We start from the raw sequence: 16,876 nt of genomic DNA, 5'->3' as shown, positions 1-16,876 counted from the left end.
GTTTTTATTTTTGTGCTATTTTTGATCTTTTGTAGAAGTCATTGTAGAATGGTGGTAAAGGTGGAGGTTTTAAAGATGAGGTTGACGGTGGGGAAGCTCCTGAAGTGACGGGTGGGGAGGGAGGAGGGCCGGAAGATGATGGGGGAAGTGGAGGAGGAGGGGGAGGAGGTGCAACAGGTGGGGCAGGAGGTGGGGCAACGGGAGGAGGCGGTGGTGGAGGATTTGGAGAGGGTGGAGGAGCAGCAACATTCGGAGGAGGTGGTGGAGGAGCAGGTGGAGGAGGGGGTGGAGGAGCAGGTGGTGGAGGAGCAGGTGGTGAAGGAGCAGGTGGGGGAGCGGGGTTTGGAGGAGGGGAAGGAGGAGAAGGTGGGGGAGCAGGGTTTGGAGGAGAGGGAGGAGGAGCAGGGTTTGTAAAGGGAGGAGTTGGGTTTGGAAGAGTGGTAGGAACATTTGGAGGAAGTGTGGGGAGGGAAGTTGAGAGGGTGGGAACAGACGTAGGGTTTGTAATCGGGGGTGTTGTTGGTGATATTGTGGGTGTAATCGACGATGTCGGTGGTGTTGTCACAGTTTGTTCGGTCTCAGTAGTTTGTTCCGTCTCAGGAAATATGAGCGCTAGTTTAAAAAAAAGTAAAATGGAAACTTTAAATTTTATTCATAAGACCATAGCGATACACTTTATTTAGCTTTGTTAGGTAATTTCTACAGGGTTACAGCCAGAATACTACTATTTAAAATACACGTTTTATAAGAGACTTTAACTTAGATTTTTTGATATTTTATACGAGGTAATAAATCGTTATATTATACTTTTCGTATACGAGTTTCAGTATACACGATGCTCTTAAATCGTCTTTAAGACTATTAATTTGCACGACAGTTTATATTTTTATTTATTTCTTCCTTTATTTGAAGACTTGATTCAACCAATTTTAACAGATGCTACATTAAAATGTTTAAAAATGTTACGTGAAGTATTGTGTTAATTGCATACAGAATAGCAACTATAAAAACCTCGTCTTACCTACACACTGGTCCCCTTTAAATGCGAAACCATCAGTACACTGGCAGACATTTTGAAAGCATTTCGCGTTTGAAGGACATGTCTTACAGCTTGATGAACCACCAGCTGAGGGAAAAACGAATTGAGAAAATGTGGATGATGTTTTGCACACAGGTAGAATCACATGGCTGCATACATACAGTGGTGCCTTTTATATAATCTTTCGATTTGCAATTGAAATATACTAGTTTGGGGCAGTATACCTTCAACGCAGTGGAATCCAGTCCCTATGTAACCCTTCTTACAACGACAAATCCCAGCGATACACAAAGCTTCTGCATCACACTTGGAGCACTTGTCAACTGCACGAGGAAAATAATGATTTTGTAAAAAGCATTTAATTCGTGTTTAAAATGAGATTGGTTGAGACTGGAAGGAGTGAAAACGAAAACAAAAGATATAGGTTGTGGTACTACACTCTTTTGAACTCAGGCAAAACTGCGCATAATTGAAATAACTATAAATTAAGAAGAAAAGAAAATGGCAGGCGTATTTCGTGATCACTGACCTTCGCAATGAGCTCCAGTGAACTGAACTGGACAGTTGCAATCGTAACCTCCAACAACGACCTGACATAATCCGCCATTTTCACACGGATTTGGATGGCAGACCTCCCGCTTTGGTGATTTACCAACTGGTTCAAAAAATGCATAAAGTTAGTGGAAAGCCTAGTTCACGACTCATCTTGACCACGAATCTCATCACCAGCTCTGCTGGCAAGTGGTATCATAATTTAACGACAAAACAATATCATTGGTCGTGTTTGAGATGACTGCAAATCATCATCATCATCGTCACTTATTCCAATGTACTGAGGTAACTTACCATTGGTCGGATCTTCCTCACAGCGAGGACCAGTGTATGGCAATTTGCAATGACACTTTCTCAGTTTGTCCTCAACATAACAAGTCCCAGAATTTAAACAAGGGTTAGGAGAACAACCGTCTAAAATAGTGGAAACAAGTTTTATTCATCCATTGTTACTACAGGAGGAAACCTAAACTAAACTAATTCTATTCAACTTACTTGTCTCGCAGCTGTTGCCAATCCAAGGTGAAGCACAAACACATTCATATTGACTGCCGCTGATTCGTCTACAAGTCCCTCCGTTCTTGCACGGTTTGTTCAGACATGGCGAATAAGCCCCTAGTAAAAAGATTTGCTTGTGTTGGTTCAATGGCGAAATATAATAACAAGAGAGTATAACCTAGTACAAAGAAGACGAAATGCATCATAACATACTTGCAGCCAAACACTGTCCCTTTGAATCCCGAGTAAACCCTCCAGGACACACGCATTCTCCCACAGCGTCACATATCAAATCAGCGGTGTTTGGGGCCAATGATTTCGGACATTTACAAGCTACAAAACGAGACCAGAAAATTTCCTTCATCTGCTCTTATAGGATATCTCAATTACTTTGGAATCCAGTCATTAATCTGTCGTTTTCAGATTACAATGACAGAAATCTTGTCTTATCTTTACTTCCATACACGCCAAGATGTAAACGAATTAGCTCCGGCAACGGTTGAGATTCAGTGCAGTTGTTTGCAGTTGTTGTACTTACTTTCACAAAACTGTCCACTGAAACTTCCTTTGCATTTACAGGCTGGTTTTCCATCCTCATTGATGCATTCTCCATCGTTAAGACACGGATTAGGAAGACACGAATCAGTGACTGAAATAAGTAAGTATGAAAATACAAATAAGACCAAACAAGAACGGTCCGTTTTAGGTTCAAGAGAAAAAAGTTATCGTACTTTTTTCACAGTCTTTTCCACTGTATCTAGAAGAATGGCAAACGCATCTGTAATCAGCGTTCTGTAGAGCCACGCACTGTCCTTTGTGACGGCATGGACTTGGGATGCACGGATTCTTTTCTGTAAAGGGAAAGATTTTAGACAATTCATTCAAGGTAAGATATGGAAGCCCTTGATACAAGACCAGAGTGCCTTGACAAAAACCCCGAAGCAAAAGTCATCTCAATTTGAAAGAGTTGGTGAAGCACTGTAGTAATAAAAGATTGGTTCGTTGGGAAAAGGCAGAGTACTGACAGCGTCCACACAGCAAGAGACAAAACAAATGAAACCCACCTTCACATTTGGAGCCAGAATAACCGCCGATACAAAGGCAGTCGTAACCACCTTGAGGATTCTCCTTGCATGTTGCTCCATTCTTGCAAGGATTGGGGTGACATAACCGAGCTTCACCTGGTAGGGAAATATGGGGATAAACAAAGATTATATAGAGTAGCAGAGATAAACTAGGTACATTATGAGCTCTGGTCAAAAGGGCACTGGTGAAACATTATAATCTTACGTTGGCAGTGGAATCCATCTCCTTTATAACCAGGATTACAGATGCATGTGTTGTTTATACACTTGGCGTATGGATCACAGTTCTTGCATACATCAACTAGACGAATGAAATGATATGTATCAGACGCAGAAAATAAAGTACCACACTGACAAATCATTCCGTTTTTCGCTTTTAACCTTCCTCGAAGTCAGTTGTTTATTGCCATACTGCTAGCCTTAATGTTACCATAAATACTAGCCTGCCTAGACAAGCAGATGTCGTAGATTGGCAAAAGCTATATTTCTCTTGTGCAATTTTTCTTAGTGTGGAATGCTTCTTCTATTCACATAAGCTAAACGCTTCAATACCTTCACAATTTAACCCTGTATAACCAGGACGACAGATGCAAAGGTAATGCAATGAACCATGGTTCCATTTTGAAGGATAACCATTGTATCCGCTGAAGGAATCGACACAGAGAGCTCCATTAAGACACGGTCGAATGTGACAGGGATGTGGAACTAAAACGATAGTTTATACCTTTTTATGGTGCGTAAAAAATACCGAGTATTTATTAGTCTATCGGTGAACAAATTATGATTGAAACTAAACAACCAAATTACTTACTTTCGCAAACATCGCCTTTAAACAGTGGAGGACAAACACATTTAAAATGACCAGATTCCACAGAGCATCTTCCTTCGTGCATACAAGGACTTGGATGACAAACGTGTTCTGAAATAGGGAAACAACTATTGCATTAAGGAGATAATCAACCTTTCAGACAACCTCAGCTCTAGTAAAACCTCGCCACAAGTTGTGGAAACTTGTGATGGACTCCAAATTCGGTTAGTTAGAATAAAAGAATGACACTGGTAACACACACACATCTTCTGATGAATCATAAATGTGCAGAAAGGTATCACAAGTCCTGCTGTGATCTTGCATGGTGATCTTACCTCCACAAAACTCTCCAGTAAACCCGGCTGGACACGTGCAGTTAAAACCTTCGTCATGCTCCAAGCACGTGGCACCATTCAGACAGGGCTGCTGGAAGCACTGCCTTTCCTCTGTAAAAGGTAATCGTACTGATCAAGAAGGTGCCAAAGTTTCAGACGTTTGGAAAGAATTTTCTGAAACTCACCTTGGCATGTGGGGCCTTTGTATTCGTGCGTACACAAGCATATGGACTTTCCTTCTCGTTCTTCACAAGTTCCACCGTTTTTACAAGGACTTGGCTTGCACTTGTCGACCACTAAATAACATGTAAAACAGATTTAGCAGTGAGACAGATGAACGATGGATTACACGTACTCTGTGGCAATGACTACGAGTACGAGATTCGTGATTCTTGCGTGTGTTTGCTCACGCCATCTGACGAAACTCGTAGTCGTCGGAGTTTTGAGTGGGGCTTACGTTCACAGCGTTTTCCTTTGTTTCCAGAACTACAGATACACTGAAATCCTTCATCTTCGTCAGAGATTGTGCACGATCCACCGCTTTTACAAGGATTTGGCTGACAAGGATTCTTTTCTGAAATGAAAACAAATTTTGCTAACCACGCTAATGCCAGGCTAAGGCCCTAGCGCCCAGCACATAAAAAAATGTGTAGCATTAAACAAAGAGAAATAAGATCGCGTGAGACCAAATCTAGGGCTTATCAGGACGTATTCCAAGAGTCATTCATTGTGACATTACCTTCACAGTGATTACCCATGAAACCTCGTGCGCATAGACATTTATATCCATTAACCATCTCCTCGCACGCGCCGTTGTTCTTGCAGGGGCCTGAGGAACAGTAATTCCTGTCTTAAAGAGGAAGAACAACATTGATTAGACTAGAGCTAGGCAGGGAAAGGTCATATCAAAAGCTCCTCTACAGCCAGTGTCTTCGCTGGTGACTGAACTAATCCGTTCGCTCAGCGCGAAGGCGGTCTACTGCAAGAATGAAGGAATCAATTGAAAAGATTTACCTTGGCAGTTCTTTCCTCGAAATTCTTTAGGACAAATACAGATGTAATCGTGATGGACCACGGCGTAAATACCACCATTCAGACAAGGATTTCTGTGAACTAAGAAACGACAGACAAACGATGGAGCTATTCGGTATAAATAAAGTTAGTTTAGTTTAGGTTTCCTCCTGTAGTAACACTGGATCAATAAGAGATGATCCTTACTAGACCTCTAGGAAGAACAGTTTAGAACTGATAGAGCTATCCATTATAAATAAAGTTAGTTTAGTTTAGGTTTCCTCCTGTAGTAACACTGAATCAATAAGCGATGATCCTTACTAGATCTCTAGGAAGAACATTTTGCAAATGATAGAGCTATCAAGTATAAATAAAGTTAGTTTAGTTTAGGTTTCCTCCTGTAGTAACACTGGATCAATAAGAGATGATCCTTACTTGACCTCTAGGAAGAACAGTTTAGAACTGATGGAGCTATCCAGTATAAATAAAGTTAACGTTAGTTTAGTTTAGGTTTCCTCCTGTAGTAACACTTGATCAATATGAGATGATCCTTACTGGATCCTTATGATGATCCTTACTCCTGATAGAGCAAACGTTATATTGAATTACAGGGTATCTAATTAGCAACGATTCAAATAATATATATTACAACTACTTACGATCCTTGTGGATATGAAAATGCTGAACTCTCAACTGATTAGGAACCTCGACAGGAACAGCAATGGGTTTTGCAACATACTGCACATGTTCCACGGGGTATGGTTGAGGAACGTAGTTCGTGTGTCGATCCAAATACGGCTGTTCTTCAAACCTATTCACAGGAAACGGTTCGGGAATTGTCACAAAGTTATCACGCTTCTCACCATTTTTATCCACAAACGTTTTCCTCGGTGCGTTCTTCCGCGTTTTAGCTTTGCCAAAAAAAGAAGACGCGGCCTTAATATTCTTCAGCTTTCCAGCGACGTGTCTGGAAAGATGATCTTTTGAGCTATGGAGAGCCTTGAGTTTTATATTGTCTGCTTTGCTATCGTGCTTTGAACTTTTCTCATCTGTAGTGCAATTACAATATGGCAAAAGAAACAGATAGATTATAATGAAACATCCATAAAAGTACAAATTCAATTTCCCAGCATTTCGCACGAATCTAGCCATTGATATTCCAAATACGTTGATTACTACAAAGAGTTAACTTCATGAAATAACGTCGCCATACTGCTTGTGTCAGTTGCTCTGTAAATCTTTTAAAACCAGCCAAAGCGGTTCCATTCACCCAAAGGTATGCATCAGCTGATAATTTAAAAAAACACAAACCCAAATTATAAAACAACAATTAATTTACAAAAGGACAAATTACATTCGATGAAATTAAGTCAAAGTTTAATGTAAACGCTTTGTAATTGTTTTTACTGGTAGAAGCAAAAGAATAATACAATTGAACAGGTACTAACTCTTTATAAACCGTTAAGATGGCTGGCGGTTGGGAAAACATTATATTGAAAGTAGATTCCAGCGATTTACGTTAGCTTCATTTATAGTAAATAAAGCATTTGAATTTGGAAGTTTTGAAGCGTATTTTTAGCTTGTGAGTAACTAGTTATTCGTTAACAGTTGCCTAAATATAGCATGCAATCGATAACATTCGCTTGTTTGGAAATAGGGAATTCGAGTTCTACAGTGTAAGATTCAGAAATATACCCTCGATAAATCTTGATAGATTTTCGTTTCAAATAGGCCTGAAATGAGTGTCGCTACACAGTTGGCTGTGGATAAAAGGTTGTGAAAAGTGTACAACAACATTTCCTCAATACAAAAAAAATACATTAAAACGCTAAATTAATTGCGACAAGAAGAACAGGTTAATAAATGATCACATAACAAACACTCCATGCACAGACCCTTAATTTTAGTGCAAACGTTATCATCATTGGGAAACGCAAAAAAAGCTTTACTGCATGACCTTGAATTTCATTGGAGTTGATTTGTTAAGAGATTATAAAGCTCCATAAACTACCTGCGTTTTCATAATGAAATACTCGGCATGAGGCACAAGCTATATCTGATGTTAAATGCCCCGTTGATTTTGAATCCATTTAAAAAGATACAATGACAGAAAAAAACCTGGAATAAAGGAGATAAAATTTGCTTTCAATAATAATAATAATATTTATTCAAAGGTACATATTACTGCCAACGGCTTACTCGCGTTTAGCTTGGGCCTTCGTTAGTTTATCAACATCCACAGAAGGCACGGGGACAGAAGGCTTTGCAATATATTCGTGGCTGTGCAATATAAACTATTATTCCTAACAATTGTATGCATAAATAGCAGAAAGAATGTCTAGGCAGTCTAGCTAGGAGAGTCCAACCAAAGCTATCACCTGCCTCAAAAATTTCCCAGAATCCTTACCCAGATTGGGACGACAGACATTTTCTAGAAAGATAGAATACTGGCTTTAACCAAGCTTGTGATCGAATTACGATCGCATAAGGCACGATTGAGATGAGAGTTGTATTGTCATATATGGTAAATCTATACGCTTCGTACATTTACCTTGCGTTCGCATCGAATGTGGTATGACAACTGCCTAAAATTGAGAAAACACTTCTGGACGTTTCGACCGAAGGGCCTAACTCTCAGATTAACTCTTTTGAAGAAGGTCAAAACCTCGAGAAGTGTTTGTCAATTTTAGGCAGACGTTGTAACACACATTTGATGCCAATGATGCTAAGTTGTTTTGAAGACGCTGCCACGTTGCTCCCTAACTGGTTATATGTGAAATACGTTGTTCAAAGATTATGAGCGTATTTCAGACACCTTCTCGATAGTAAATACCTTAGAAATACACGCTTGAGCCAAATTTATAAGAATTTTGAAAGAGCTACGTGACCAATTTTATGGCAGCCAAAGTTACATCTCACAACAGGTTAAAACAGGTTTTCTTTGTCTCATGACTGTGTGGTTTTAACTCTCAAAATCATTCGCACGAAGAATTCGCGGAGTGCGGTTGGTCAAGAATAAGCTAACTAAAAAGCGAAGAAAAAGCATCAAAATATCATATAAATCCTCTGGTAAGTGCGGTCGATGTTCCACGAGTAATTGCTACTTCCTTGATGTGCGGCTGTTGTCGATCAGTACAATAGCCTGATGATTTCGTGAATTGAGCGCTGATTCCCAGCATAATTGAGCCGAAAATTGAAGTTCATGGCAATACATTTATCAACAATCGGACTGAATCGGTGTAGTATTAAAATTCGCTGTATATTGGAATCACATGGTCACGGAAATTGCAAAATTTCTTGTTTAGCCTTCCGTATACTATCGAATGACGACATTTCATGTGTTAAAGTTTACTTTCCCCCCTCACCGCACAAAATTCCCATTCCCAGAATTCCACTCGTTCTTTCGCAAACCTGTTAAAAACAGGATTATAAACAGCCGCGTCATCATCATCATTATATATTAATTTGTTTCTTTGATGTTTCCAAAGCAAACATCTGAGAGCAAAAATTTCGGTTGAACAGTCCTTATTGAATCGGTTAAAACAATTACATGACACAACTAGGCCTACTGAGTATAGAACAATCGCAAGGAGACGAAATTGGACTGCGACTGTTGCTATCAAGCCCTAAATCAATCTTAAAAATTGTGCGTTGATAGCGACGCTGGCATTTTAAGCTAGTTTCGTTTTTTGAATAAGTATCGTTGCCATATCCAGAGTATTATTAGATCAGTTGGCGGTTGACATATTGACGTAAACAACAGTCTTTTAAAAATTGATTGATGAGTTTCAGGCACTATTTCGATAGTTGATTCGAAGAAAAAATTAAAAATATATATATATAAAAGTGTATATATAGATATGATTTCACTCACAAAACACCCATGATGTATATATAGACCATCTGGAAGAAAGATGAGCTGATTCGATCGAGCCCAGTGTAATGAGATGCGCATAGTTCACTGAAACGTCATTTCTAAACATTACGTGTGGTTATTTGAATGAACGAAATTGAACTTATTTTCATCATGCTTACGAAAAATATTCACAAAAAGCTTAGATTAGGTTTGTAGTCACATTCGATGAAGTAAAAAGAAGCAAAGGGTGTAAAAGTGAGAAATTTTAAACATGTTTTACACAAAGGGGAAACCCCATTCCCAGAATTCCATAGTTTCCCCTCGATTCATGGGAGTTTCCCTTCGATTCATGGGAGTTTCCCTTCGATTCATGGGAGTTTCCCGCAGTACAACAGCTAACAGGTTAAAACAGGTTTCTTTTCTATTCTTAAGTAACTGACACAAATAGACAGATTGCCAACCTTATATAAGCGCACCCTGCTCAAAACTTTATCGTCATTCATACAAGGGTTTCGCTTTGAGCGCTAGGCAATCAGTTATAGCATAAAGATAAGGCGGCGCCGGCATCGAACATATATATACACGATCTCGTAAGTAGGTCTTCAACGAAGACTGCTGTTCAACAAACAAATTATGGAGGTGAAAAGTGAAACACTGGGGAGACAAAATGATTTAAGAAGGGTTAGCTGGACATGGAAAAAACTACAAAATTGGAGGACGAACTGTCGTAAACGCGCCGAAAATTGCAATATTACTCAGTAAACATTTAATTTCAGTGTGAAATCGCCATATTTCTGGTCACTCTAGGAAGAGATTTGATGAACCTGACCCAGAAGCTTAAGTTAGAAAGGTTAATATAGTGCTTAAACTGGCGAATGTGCGCCATTTCAGCAAATAGAGAAATAAAAAAGAATTTCATTATTTTTAAAATACTTCGGTTTTTGATAAGCAATAGCATCAAGGAAAACAAGTGCCAATAAAATTAAAATATGATGAGGATATGGAACGCGATAAGCCACAGAATGATTCCACAGGCACAACAAAGGAAGATCTACTAACGCGGTATGAAATTTAAGAGGCTGATAATATTGCTGTGATAATTCTTCAGTTTTGACATAGTAACGCGGCATATCATAGGCAATAGACCTAAAATTCTTTCTGTTTGCTTTCCTTGAAGGCATAACATTTAAAGCGCTTTGAAAAGCGTTGGCTTCATTGTTTCCAGGGGCCGGTTGTATCAGGCCTGTTTAGCTTAAACAGTGGTTAAGTCAAAATGAAATAACACTCTTACATCTCTCTTGAATGAGTCAACTTGAATATTATGAACTGAATATGTAGTTATAAACAGTATCTTTGTATTAAGGTCAAAAACATTTAGTTTGCTTGTTGAGTAAAATGGGAAGACTTGCTTTCTATTTTGAATAACCACCGGGCTTGATACAAGCGGCTCCATAATCACCAGGGGCCGGTTGTATCAAGCCCGTTTAGCCTAAACGGTGGATAAGCTCAAAATAGAAAGCAAGTCTACGGTTTTATTCAACAAGCAAACTAAATGTTTTTAACCTTAATACAAAAATACTGTTTACAACTACATATTCAGTGAATAATATTCAAGTTCACTCATTCAAGAGAGATGTAAGAGTGTTATTTAATTTTGACTTATCCACCGTTTAAGCTAAACGGGCTTGATACAACCGGCCCCAGACGTATTGCATATATATCGTGGTGACGCATGCGTACTAGATTGCTCTTATTTCGTATAATTATATATACATTACGTAATCATATTCATATATTTTCTTATATACCTACCGGTTATCATTCAGAAACATAATTTTTTCATTTGCATGTTTATTTTTGACAGATAACAATCATGTCTCAAGAGCGAAGGGAGCGTATGTTAAATATGGACGAACTAAACACCGGCGATCTTAAACGAATAATTGCCGTTCAGTCCAAAGAAATTGAGAGGAAAAATGAACAACTAAAAGGACTACAAAACCTGGCAAAAATCTGCAGCGAGTCGGAAGAGAAACGGCAGAGTTGGAAGACCAGGGCAGAGAAATATGAGTCTGCTCTCAGACGCGCCGAAGCGAGAATCGCAGTTTTGAACAAGAAACTTGGCATGCTTGGTCCTCAAACAGCTTTTGATATCAAAATTTCGAGACACGCTTTCGATGCGATTACTAGAGAAAATATTGAGTTAAAAGAAGCCTTGGAGCATATCGTACCCACAGAACTCGGCGGTAAAGACGTAGTTTTGGTAAGTAAAAATTTTAAGGGGGTCCTCTACCAAAAAAATTTTTAACCTTCCTATTCATAGTACCAAACTGATACCTTAGTATGTTGTTAGGCTATGGTCACTGACAAAAAGTACATACAGTTGCAAAGTTGTGTTGCCTCGGTTACCAGGAAATGCCACGCCTAATAGCAAAATGGATGCCATATTGCAAACATGATAACTACACAACTATTAGCCATAAAATGATGAAATAACTTTTATTTACTCAAAAATAACATGGTCTAGGAGTTGAACTAAAACCTTTCAGGTTGGTGGGGTTTTAGCAGTTTTACGGGCAAAACAATTGAAAAGGTTACAATACATTCCAATGAATTAGATACCACTTGATATCTATACATCAGAATTTAATTTCTTTAGTTCATCTCCTAGAGCTACTCATACTGAGGCTATCCTGAAAATTTCAGCAGGATAGCTCCAATACTTCTTCAGATATCTTGCATACAATATCGGAAATTGCAGATTTTCGGCATGTTGAGAAAAATGCATTTAAAGTGTAATATTATGTTCATAACACAAACAGGTCTAAATAACAAGGCTCTATTGCTATTTTATTGCTACTGTACAATAGTTACCACATTAGAAAGCTCCTGCTTCATAAGTGGTGCCCTCTTTTTCTTTATTTTTATCTTCTTTCTTCTTTTTCTGCCCGCGGAGGATTTTCCGTCGCTTCTTTACTTCAGGAGTGTTCCTATGTTCAGCCTTCCTTACTCGCAAACGATCAGCTTTTTCAATGCCTTCTTCAAAGAAATGTCCTGGAACTAACTCCAACTCTTCAAAAATGTTCACAGCTGCTTTATTGCCAAGATTGAAATGAGCTACAGCATCATATGTTCCAAAATTCAGGACATCCGCTCCAACAAAAATGGTTTTCGGCAACCGGTTCCAAATCATGCCATTTAGTGACTCATTCTGGTTTTGGGTTTTTCCATCTAAGCACTTGCTCAATAGTTCATCATTGCTAAGCCTGGCATAAATAGGTTTGAGCAATGCAATAATATCATCAGGAAGACCTTCACCTGGTTTGTACAGCTTTGTATTGTTCGCTTTATCTTGTTTGTAGCGACACCAACTATCTGGACCATCTGGACAATAATGTGAAGGTTTCGTTTCTCCGAAGAAGCACAGTGGAATAGGCTTGCATGAACTGCAGCTTTCATTGCAGCTAAATCTCCTGAATTGCTTCTTATAGCAATCCCGTAATAGTTTTGTAGTTTGTCAATTTTGGCGTTGGTTAACTTTCCCTTTCCTCCAATCCCTTTGTTTGCCTTCTTCAGGTTTCTTAGGTTAGTGCCAACACGCTTTTGAACGTGACCAACACATTCCTTCTTCTCTACATGAGCATCCTTGTAACAATTTTCCACCTCATTATATGCCTTGCTATCACCATCACCATAGTACTCTGTGTACTGGAGTTTGCGGGTTTCCTCACTTCTTCCAAATATTCTTTTGATGCCTTCGTTTCCATTGATGGTGCAGACCCCTGATAATTCACTTTGCACTTACTGTTGTGCTTCTCCAGAAGTTCTGCCTTCTTATATCATCACACTCTTTTTCAATTTTCTGGCAACCATGACAAACTTTGGTGAGGACTTCCACATCCAGACATTTACCTGTATCAATAGATAAGGTTGTGACACAACCATTTAATGATGAGTGACCACGTCTTTGCCATGTACCATCACAAGAGACACCACATTTTACTATTTTATCACCATCTTCACTACCGTGTAATTCCCTGGCTGCATCTTTCATGCTTTTTGTGGCAACAGTCTTTGCTGCTTTTGTAAGTGCAGCATTACTGGCGCTGTAAGCTTTTGAATGGAGTGGAGGTGGCATGTTCATCAAGCCACAGAAACGTTTCATTGATGAGTGTCCTTGTCCCCATACTCGCATAGCATACACAAATCGCTTGTTGATAATCAAACGAGTGTTGAACCTTTTAGATGTATAAAAGGTATACACCCAACCACACGTTTGGCAACGTACACGAAGATGAGACGCACTGCCTTTTCGTTCACGTGGGTCTTCTTCTAAAACAACACAACACGATGAACCACATTCACTGCAAATCATTTGCTGAAAAACATAGTTCAGGATCTCCATATCAATAAATCGATACCCTGTCACGGTAGCTGTAACTGGGGGAGCATTTCGAGGACATGGATTGCCAATCTTACGAGCGGAAGCAGAAATATTTGGAGACGAATTGCCTTCGATCATTAGTTGAAGTTGATGGCGCAACAGAATCATTCTCAAGACGCGCTTTCTTTACAGAGTCCATGAATCTATTGCCATGAAATTTCCGTTTCCTTACTCTTGAACCTTCCCTTGGCATCGTGAATATATGAATATATAATATCGAGATTTATGCAAATAACACAAATTACGCTTGACGAACGCTTGAGAGTTTAGAACACGAGAACAACACAATGAGTTTATTTAGCTCAAGAGACGCCTTCAGATCGTTAAAAGACCTTTCAGCGGGTGTGTTAGAAAAGCAGAAGGACTACTTCATATAGTATACAAAAAATCGTTCTCATTGGATAAAAAGAATGGCTTTCAGGCGGAGTTTTCAAACAAACCAGCTGTTGCTAAGGGCGTTGCTAAGGTAGAAAATAGCCAAAGGTTCAGGAATTTGCTTTTTTTTAGTGTGTTGTAGTATTCTATGCGCACTGAAAATTTCTGAGGCCATAGAGGAAGGCTGAAAGTACATATATTGACGGTCTTTGAAAATTCAAAAATTTCGAAGTCAAAGTGAAAATTTTAGTAGAGGACCCCCTAAAGCAAATATTAAAATATGACAATCGTGCGGTGAAGATGTCGGTAAACATCTCTGTTGTTTTGGTAAATATCGTTGGTTAATTTGTAATCGATTTGTTTAAACATTAAGTAGGTGCAATATAGGTTATTTGAATCCAGATTAGTCGGTTTTGTAGAACTTCATGTTGCATGCACGGAGAAATCCCTTCCCATGCAGGTGGTCCGTTGTTACAGAGGTACTTTCCCTTCTCCAAGTCCGGTCAGTTGAACGAAAGCTGGATAGCGTGGGCAGTTAAGACCAATTGAAAAACCACTATCGTCTTTCCGGTCGATAGCACTATCCAGCTTTCGCACAAATGCCGCCCATGGAATACAAGCATAGCCTTATAACAAATGAAAACCAAAAACGAAGCGTAGACCTAATCTCCAAAATAACATAATAAGCTAAAATCGTAGACTACGGTCTTTGTTTTAGAATGTTAAAACGCTTTTTAAGTTATTTAGAGGTGTACGACAATCGTATCATACATCCTTTATAATATATGCATGTCTATGTCTGGCTATGTATGTTTTTATCACGCAAAGGCCTCGCTATATATCGTAAAAAATAAAATTAAGCATCGAAGTTCGATTGCGTTTCCTTACATCTGCTAAATGTGTATCTGTTGGTACTTTCAGAGAAATCAGGAACTCTATGAATTGGTTACAAAATATCAATATGATATCTTGCAATATGGCAACCACATCAAAGAGTTGGAGGAAGCATTGGCTAGCAGTGAAATTGAGCTGGCAGCCAAGGTTAGTGATCTGGCAAAGAAAAACATGAAACTGGAGAGATCCATGAACGCGAAACAGGTTTTCTCTGAAAAGTTGCTGAAGGAAAACAAGGTTGTGGTCAATCATTATGAAGAAATAATTGATGAACTAGAAAGAAATAAGTCGGAGTTATCGAGACAAAATGAGGCAGAAAATGAAAGGAAATCTGTGGAGATTCAAATGTTGATGAATCAGCTGGAGATAACAGATGAAAGCAAGAAAAAGCTCAAATTTGACTTAAATGAGACCGTAAAAAAATGTTCAGATTTTGAAAAGAAGCTTAACGATCAAGTTCAAACTTTGGAGGAAAAGGAACTAAAATGGGTAGTGGAACGTTCGGAATTAACGTATGGAATTGTGAATTTGCGCTCACAAGTCGATGAGAAGAACGCCATAATAGACATGAAAGACGGGGTAAGTTTGTAGCAGCAGAACCATCTCTGAAACATAATCGCAGAAGACTTCCAAGCCAAAAAATCACCCACTGTCACCGACTGTCACCCACTATGAATACAACAGCCAAAATTGATTCTATTAGATTTTGGATAAATCACGCGAAATATGTTTTTTTATCGTTGTTCTTATATATAGGAATATCGTGGCCAGGTCGCAAGCAAGCAGCGTTTACAAGAAACGCTGGCCAACACTAGACAAGCGCTGGCCTACACTTTCCAAGCGCTGGTCGACAGTGAAGACAAGGTCGTAGCGTTAACTTTTCTGTGGGAAAATGCATCGGAAGATGCCCGAAGATATAAAAATCAGCAGAGAGCTAATGCAAACTACGAATCGCCTGAGCTTGATTAAGCAAACGTAAGACGGTAGGTCGTGTTTAGTTTCACTTCTGTTTTACAACTATAAACTTGTTTTGTTTAACTGATTAAATTATCGAATGATCAGTGCATGGTTAGATGTTATTAGTGGTTATGTACGACGTATTTTCGCTCTCACCGAAAATACGTCGGAGTATACAACCATGCAGGGTATAAATTATATGAGATGGTTTAAGCATGAACTATATGAAATATTCCGATGCCAATCAACCATAACTTAACCTCTAAGAATGACATGACTCTGAGAATTACAACCGCAATAGAATTCTCTTCTTTTTATTTCCTAGTGGTGATATTAGATAAGATTGAAGATTGTAGCAATCGTCTTGCAACTTGTTTTGAAGATTCGTCCGTACTTGTTCTCTCTCTCAACACCTTGTGAAGATGACGTATGCCGAGGCATGACAAAGGAACAGGGCAACTCATGGCTTAACCATATTTCTACGGTAACGACTTCATTAAAAAAGGACAAATGGTGATGTTCTTTCACATAATAACGCATACTGGAAAACCGACATTTACATGTAATCACTAAGTATATTTTTGGTATAAAATGCAGCATTCCTTAAGTTCATTTTGCTAAATTTTGAATAGAAACTTAGTTCTATAAAGTAGTGCATGTAATTTATCTTCTTTAGTTTTTATAAAATAAAACTATCGAATACATTATTCCTTAAAAAGTACATTGTTCTTTATTTTAACAAGTTCAATGGATCATGAAAAACGAACTCCAATTCTAAATTTAGCCAAGAGATTAAGAGAAAACGAGGTCTGGAGATTTTCTAAGTTATTGTGGAAAATTTTGAATATCTATGAGTCAGGTGATGAGTAATTTTCCATATATTGGCCGAGATCTCTTTAGCATCACATGATGTATTTGTTAAACATGGATGAAGGTTATATTGAAAGCCTATTTCAACTTATCGTTTGGTTTAGTAGTCGGGAAACAAGCAAACGCATGTCTTCAACATGCTATTGTTTTTG

General features: G+C 38.7%; 3 protein-coding genes across 5 annotated transcripts in view; 1 reads left to right on the top strand and 2 right to left on the bottom strand.

Moving 5' to 3' along the window:
• Positions 1–4: 4 nt before the first annotated feature.
• Positions 5–7,658, bottom strand: LOC114527683 (fibropellin-1-like). Its single transcript, XM_028549390.1, has 20 exons — positions 7,340–7,658; positions 5,988–6,615; positions 5,332–5,430; positions 5,057–5,167; positions 4,775–4,891; positions 4,503–4,613; positions 4,318–4,428; positions 3,986–4,093; positions 3,727–3,879; positions 3,380–3,475; positions 3,154–3,270; positions 2,821–2,940; positions 2,628–2,738; positions 2,303–2,422; positions 2,087–2,206; positions 1,886–2,005; positions 1,569–1,694; positions 1,264–1,362; positions 1,022–1,126; positions 5–612 (listed from the first exon to the last, which is right to left on the bottom strand). Exons 2-20 carry the CDS (start codon positions 6,478–6,480, stop codon positions 5–7), a joined length of 3,045 nt encoding a protein of 1,014 aa, XP_028405191.1. The 5' UTR covers positions 6,481–6,615; positions 7,340–7,658.
• Positions 7,659–7,709: 51 nt separating this feature from the next.
• Positions 7,710–16,876, bottom strand: part of LOC114527443 (adhesive plaque matrix protein 2-like) — a 32,314-nt gene continuing 23,147 nt past the window's right edge. Inside the window, exons 21-22 of one of the 3 annotated variants that reach the window (XR_003687417.1) lie at positions 8,212–8,352; positions 7,710–7,759 (exon numbers count right to left, since the gene is read on the bottom strand). Coding sequence is in view for 1 of the 3 variants with exons in the window: in XM_028549093.1 (XP_028404894.1) it covers positions 8,349–8,352 (4 nt within the window). In the remaining 2 variants the exon portion in view is untranslated. Of the gene's footprint in view, positions 8,353–16,876 lie in introns of all 3 variants that reach the window. The other 2 variants (XR_003687416.1, XM_028549093.1) reach the window with 2 other exon arrangements.
• Positions 10,146–16,872, top strand: LOC114527449 (tropomyosin-1-like). The gene is made up of 5 exons (XM_028549099.1): positions 10,146–10,246; positions 11,049–11,447; positions 14,925–15,476; positions 15,654–15,880; positions 16,180–16,872. The coding sequence occupies exons 2-4, from the start codon at positions 11,058–11,060 to the stop codon at positions 15,864–15,866; spliced, it is 1,155 nt and encodes a 384-aa protein (XP_028404900.1). The 5' UTR covers positions 10,146–10,246; positions 11,049–11,057; the 3' UTR covers positions 15,867–15,880; positions 16,180–16,872.

This window comes from Dendronephthya gigantea, unplaced genomic scaffold (assembly GCF_004324835.1).
Source record: "Dendronephthya gigantea isolate DGI-Jeju-01 unplaced genomic scaffold, DenGig_1.0 000045F, whole genome shotgun sequence".
Classification (NCBI taxonomy): Eukaryota; Metazoa; Cnidaria; class Anthozoa; order Malacalcyonacea; family Nephtheidae; genus Dendronephthya; species Dendronephthya gigantea.
The sequence above is the reverse complement of the archived record's forward strand: the minus strand, read 5'-3'. Positions and strand labels throughout refer to the sequence as shown.

What these genes read in the sequence shown, in the direction of transcription:
- LOC114527683 (XM_028549390.1), bottom strand. Translation starts at nt 6,480, where the DNA reads ATGGCTAGATTCGTGCGAAATGCTGGGAAATTGAATTTGTACTTTTAT. An exon ending in TTTTCATATCCACAAGGATC is followed by an intron (nt 5,431 to 5,987) that starts GTAAGTAGTTGT and finishes GTCGTTTCTTAG; the next exon opens with TTCACAGAAATCCTTGTCTG. An exon ending in TGGCAACAGCTGCGAGACAA is followed by an intron (nt 2,006 to 2,086) that starts GTAAGTTGAATA and finishes CCACTATTTTAG; the next exon opens with ACGGTTGTTCTCCTAACCCT.
- LOC114527449 (XM_028549099.1), top strand. Translation starts at nt 11,058, where the DNA reads ATGTCTCAAGAGCGAAGGGAGCGTATGTTAAATATGGACGAACTAAAC. An exon ending in GCGGTAAAGACGTAGTTTTG is followed by an intron (nt 11,448 to 14,924) that starts GTAAGTAAAAAT and finishes TGGTACTTTCAG; the next exon opens with AGAAATCAGGAACTCTATGA. An exon ending in TAATAGACATGAAAGACGGG is followed by an intron (nt 15,477 to 15,653) that starts GTAAGTTTGTAG and finishes TCTTATATATAG; the next exon opens with GAATATCGTGGCCAGGTCGC.